At 43.4% G+C, this 6,332-nt stretch overlaps 1 protein-coding gene across 1 annotated transcript in view; it reads left to right on the top strand.

Annotated features, from left to right (window-relative positions):
* LOC137544841 (keratin, type II cytoskeletal cochleal-like) overlaps positions 1-6,090 on the top strand; it is a 28,816-nt gene extending 22,726 nt beyond the window's left edge. The window contains exons 8-9 of the mRNA XM_068265932.1: positions 3,052-3,086; positions 5,972-6,090. Of these exons, the coding sequence (XP_068122033.1) occupies positions 3,052-3,086; positions 5,972-6,090 (154 nt within the window). The remainder of the gene's footprint in view (positions 1-3,051; positions 3,087-5,971) is intronic.
* Positions 6,091-6,332: the final 242 nt, after the last annotated feature.

Consider the following 6,332-nt stretch of genomic DNA (forward strand, 5'->3'; position numbering starts at 1 on the left):
TTGAATGTCTAGCAGCCCAGCTCTCAGCTGGAAAAAAAATAAACATACTGCTTGTCTACCGACCCCCTGACGCTGGCTCAGCTTTTCTCAAGGAAATAGCAGAACTTGTATCTTGCATAACACTGAAACACCCTAGGTGGATAATTCTTGGAGACTTTAACGCACGGGTCGATACACACTCTTCCCAATTTGGAACTAAGCTACTTCTCTCCATGAATGAACTGGGCTTCTCTCAAGCCGTCAACCTCCCTACCCACAAAAAAGGACACACTTTGGACCTCATTTTCCATTCAGAACTCCTAATATCCAATGTGGAAATTGATCCAGTAGTTTGGTCAGACCACCACACTGTCCACTTCTCCTTTACAGCACCGGCTACAAAACACCAAGTGAAAGAACTAATAAAATATCGTTCCTTGAAAGGTTTGACACCCCAACACCTTCAGAACAGCCTCAATCTAGGTGGACTGACAGATCACAACTTAGGCCTTGAATCCATGGTCCTTAAATATAACCACGATGTCTCAGCCGCTTTTGACGCCATAGCTCCCTTAAAGATTAAACGTTCCGCACCATTACATCACGCTCGCTGGTTTGACAACTCTATAAAGGAACTAAAGAAACAGGGACGCAGACTGGAACGAAGGTGGCGCAAACATCAGTCTCCTGATGACAAACTTTCCCTAATTGCTCACCTGGAAAAATATCAAACGATGATTAACAAAAAGAAGTCCTTATTCCTGTCTCACGAAATTGCAAATGCAGCCAACAGACCTGCCCAACTCTTCCGCACGGTTGACAGTCTCTGCAATCCATCTTGCAGGAAATCCAGCATCAGACCTTCACAGGAACTGTGCGAGAAATTTGCCCACTTCTTCTCAGACAAAGTCTCCTCCATACGATCTGCCATTCAATTCACAGCCCCAGAAACCCATGCAGAGCCATATAACAGGTGCAAAAATAGCCTACCACCATGGTCTGATTTTAAGGTAATCACTGAAAAAGACATCTTGGATATCCTCTCAAACCTTCGCCAGACTACCTGCGATCTGGACCCTGGCCCCACTAAGTTCATGTTGAAATGCCCTGAACTATTTACACCGGCATTCCACAAAATAGTCAACGGCTCCTTACAGGAAGGGTGGTTTCCCTCTACTCTGAAAGAAGCAATCGTCAGGCCTCTACTCAAGAAACCATCCTTAGACCCAGATGCTCTAAACAGCTACAGACCTGTCTCAAACCTCCCCTTTCTGGGAAAAGTTATTGAAAAGGCTGTCTACCTCCAACTTGAAGCCAGGCTATCCAGAAACAACATCCTTGACCCTCTTCAATCTGGTTTCAGGAAATATCACAGCTGTGAAACAGCCCTCACCCAGATTTGCAATGATCTGCTCATTGCAAGAGACAAGGGTCAATGTTCCATCCTGATTTTGCTCGACCTCTCAGCGGCTTTTGACACAGTCGATCATGAAATCTTACTCAACAGGCTACAAGAGTACTGTGGCATAGATGGCATTGTTCTCCGGTGGATCAACTCCTTCCTGGCTGGCAGAACACAAAGGGTAGCCTTAGGGCCCTTCCTCTCCAACCCTGTACCACTAAAATACGGTGTACCTCAGGGCGCAATATTATCCCCTTTACTGTTCACCATATACATGCTGCCACTTGGAGAAATCATACAAAAACATGGCCTGACATATCATTGCTATGCTGATGACACCCAGCTATATTTGTCATTCAAACCTGACGTCACAGACCCTACTCCACAAATAAACGCATGCTTAGCTGAGCTTCAGGAGTGGATGAATAATAATTGGCTAAAACTTAATGCTGACAAAACTGAGGTTCTTGTTATCGAGGGCCAGGGCTCAACAGCAAAGCAGCTCCAGTCTCAACCAACACCGCTAAGGATAGGGAGCTCAGACCTGAACAACTCAGACTGTGTGCGCAGCCTGGGAGTACTTATTGATGGGAAATTAAGCTTCAGGAATCAAATCTCAGCTGTTGTGAAACATTCCTTCTTTCACCTAAGGAATATTGCAAGGATTAAACACCTAATTCCTTCAGAGGATCTTCCAACCCTAGTTCATGCCTTCGTCACATCAAGGTTAGACTACTGCAACGTCCTCTACACAGGCCTGCATAAGAAAGACTTACGCCGCCTGCAATTAGTACAGAATACCGCCGCAAGGCTGTTAACGAGCCAACCCCGCCATTGCCACATAACACCAACCCTGAGCTCACTCCACTGGCTACCGATAAAATGGAGAATTCTGTTTAAGATTGGCTTACTGACATTCAAATCCTTGCACAATCTGGGCCCTGGATACCTGAAGGACTTGTTGCAACTACATCACACCCCCCACAATCTTAGATCAAAAGGACGTAACACCTTGGTCACCCCCAGAGTCCACCTCAAAACCTTTGGAGACAGAGCCTTTTGTCATGCTGCCCCTACACTTTGGAACTCCCTGCCACACCCAATCAGGACAGCCCCATCCCTGGAAGCATTTAAGTCTAAACTGAAAACCTACCTTTTCAGTCTGGCATTCATGAACATCTGACTATCTCCTCTGTAACACAACCCAGCCTGAAACCCTGTATTAATCTGAGACACAGCTATGCGCTTTGAGTCCTATGGGAGAAAAGCGCTTTACAAATGTTATTGTATTGTATTGTATTGTACTTTACCTATATTCCTGGGAAGGAGCAAGCATCTGTGTCTCTTTTATTTTATGTTTGCTGATGAAACAAATCTATTATTATAAGCAGACAGAGGCGCCAAAAGGATAAAATATTCTAAAATGTTTAAAATGAGAGGAGGCAGAGGTGGACTTACCTCCTCCAAGCAGACACACACGAGTGTTGTGTATATTCAAAACAACAAAAATGTATTTATATTCTTCAAAAAGTGCAACGCGTTTCGTGGGTATCTCCCGCTTCATCAGGCAATAGAAACGGAGCATAAAACTCAAATAGGTTTGGTGCAAAGCTCAGCGCCTCTGTCTATTATTATATCTATTATTAATCTAATCTATTATTATATTTCAGATTGGCTGGAGAAGGAGGCGGCTCAGTTAGCATCTGTAAGTATGTTGTCACTTACAAAAAGGGGTTAATAAATATACTGTATACCTCCCAACCTTTTGAGATAAGAAAGTGGGACATGCTCTGCTATTCCTCTAATTAGACTTCCACCATGAATAGGTGTTGTGGCACCACTGTGTGTATTTTATTTAAGTATTATATTTACTTACTCGGAACCCATTTTCACACAAACCCTTCCCTCCTAGTGCCTAACCTTAACCCCCCCCCCCCCCCACCTAATGCTAAACACTTACCCACCCTCCAAGTGACTAACACTAACCCACCCTCTGAGTGCCAAAGACTAACACACCCTCCTAGTGCCTAACACTAACCCACCCTGTGAGTGCCTAACACTAACCCACCCTGTGAGTGCCTAACACTAACCCACCCTGTGAGTGCCTAATACTAACCCACCCTGTGAGTGCATAACACTAACCCACCCTCCTAGTGCCTAACAGTAACCAACCCTCCTACTGACTAACACTAACCCACCCTCCGAGTGCCTAATACTAACCCACCCTCCTAGTGCCTAACACTAACCCACCCTCCTAGTGCCTAACACTATCCCACCCTGCTACTGCCTAGCACTAACCCACCCTCCAAGTGCCTAACACTAACCTACCTAACCTACCCTTCTAGTGCCTAATACTAAACCACCCTCCGAGTGTCTAACACTATCCTACCTTCCTACTGCTTAACACTATTCCACCCTCCTAGTGCCTAACACTAACCCACTCTCCTAGTGCCTAATACTATCCTGCCCCTCCTAGTGCCTAACAGTAGTGGCAGGGTCCAAACTATCTCTGCTTGTAGTCAATCGTCTACACAATATACAATTTGCAACTCTAATAGTTTGGATTGTAGTAGCCAATTGGCTACAACTAGCGCATCAGGTGACCAACTCACCACCTGGGAACCGATTATCAATAATTAGCACAGGCATCTATTAGACGCCTCCCAATCCCCACCCCAAATTCACCTGGTCCACCCCATCACACCGCTAGTCACATATACTCCAAATAATTCATAAATAAAAGATTTAGTATTATCATTAAAAACACACTGGTCCATCCAATTATAATTGGTTTGTATTCATTTTCAACATTTGAAAATAAAAGATCAGTTTAAAGGATAGAGTAAAGTTTAGAGCCAATTAAACATATTTTCAGCAGAAAAAATACAAGTATTTTTACATTGATTTATACATTAGTCCTGAAAGAGGGACAAATGAAAAAGAAAGATGGTCAGATGGATTTGGTTCACAAAGAAGGACTGTTCCTCCACAAATGGGACAATTGGTGGCAGCTATGCACTGTATTTGTGCTGTATTTGCTCAAACTTGAGTAGTGATAGTTTCAACCTTGGTGTCACCTAGTCTTTGGCCAGTTAACCATTCTAAGTATATGCTAGGCTTGATTCACAAAAGAGTGCTAACTGTTAGCACGACCGTTTTCGCGCAAAGTTTTGCGTTCGCGCGCAATTAAGCGTTTGCAAACACAAATTTTCATGTGAAAACGGTGACGAATTTTCGCGCGGAAACGCCCATGCTAACAGTTAGCACTCTTTTGTGAATCAAGCCCGCTATATAATTTGGCCTTTTTTGAAAGAATGTAGAAATAGGATCATTTAGCAGGCACATCTGACCCTTCCCAAATTCCATCAAATTTTGCAATGAAAGGAAGAAGCTAAATGGTTCTGTTTATGCTTCTGTATTTGATTGGCATTGCTAAGTACCGAATAAAAGAGGCACCATAGTGATATATAACACAATGGGCTTGATTCACAAAGCGGTTCAAACTGTTTAGCACGGGTGTGCTAAACAGTTAGCACGTGAAGTGCCGTTTGCGGACTTTTGCGCACGCAAAGCCGCAATTTGCGCAATCACGGACTTTTGCGAGCGCAATTTGCTGCAATTCGCACAATTCGCTGCAAATTGCAAGCGAAAAAGTCCGCGATCGCGCAAATTGCGGCACTTTGCACGTGCAAAAGTCCGCGAACGGCACTTCACGTGCTAACTGTTTAGCACACCCGTGCTAAACAGTTTGAACCGCTTTGTGAATCAAGCACAATGTATCAAACTATACAGGGTACCCACTTTTTACATGAATTACCCTTGTTACAATATCGGAAAAACACTTCCTATAGGTATATATTGTTGTGTATTGGAATGTTTCCCCACCCTCTCAGTGATATCACAGCCAGGCCAGCCTAGGCTGTTTAGCTATATGGAATCCTCCTCCCAGAGTATTCTGTGAAACCAAGTGTTGTTCCCTTTAACTTCTACTGGCTTTGGAGCGAATGAGTAAACAAACATTCCGCAGAGATGCACCTGACAGCACTAAACATGTTGGGACCTGTGATGGTGAGAGGAAAGGTTGAGAAAAGATGTTACAATGAGCAAACACTGGCTAAATAATTTATAAATAAATGTTTAAGTCATGCAGAACTACTGAGATTTTGTAAATGGTCTTAAAAAACCCAGTCCACCAATACTTAGAAAAACCTATACTATGGTAAATACTGTATAATTTTGACTTCTTAAAATAAATGGTATTTGCAAATTTAACTACACATGAGCATGAACTTACTCCCACAATGCACTGCTTCAGGTCAGTGAGTGAATATGCAAATTATTCCTTTATGATTTGAATACTTAAGGCTCGTACACACATCTGACAGAAGCCAACGACGGGACCGTCGGCACCTCCCACCGGGCGAGTTTTCAGCAGACAGTACAGCGTGTGTACAGTCTGTCGGCGGACTGATAAGGCTGTTTCTGAGCGATCTGAGGTGCCGACGGACCCGTCGTTGGCTTCCGTCAGACGTGTGTACGAGCCTTAACTAATAGCTTTGATTAACGCTCTATTTTTTTTTTCTCTTAAAGCTGTCCTGCATTCCAGCACTGGAGGATCTCGTGGAGGAAGCAACCATCACCACAAGAGCGGATTTAGCTCAAGCAGTCTGTCCAAAGGGAAATACAGCTCAGGACATGGCCATAGTTAGGGACAGTGTGACTATTCTATACCATTTCAAAGGCTTTCAAATATCAATATGAAACGTTATTTCCACCAGACATCACCTAGACATAATTAATCTGGTTATAATGCTGTAACTACTGTATATTAATCTGGTTATACTACCCATGATAGTTTCTATCTTATATTAATCTGGCATAAAACATAAAATACATAAAGGCTATGTTCACAGTGGTGCATTGTAACATGGACCGTCGCACTATACCATGT

The sequence above is a fragment of the Hyperolius riggenbachi genome, chromosome 2, assembly GCF_040937935.1.
Source record: "Hyperolius riggenbachi isolate aHypRig1 chromosome 2, aHypRig1.pri, whole genome shotgun sequence".
NCBI lineage: Eukaryota > Metazoa > Chordata > Amphibia > Anura > Hyperoliidae > Hyperolius > Hyperolius riggenbachi.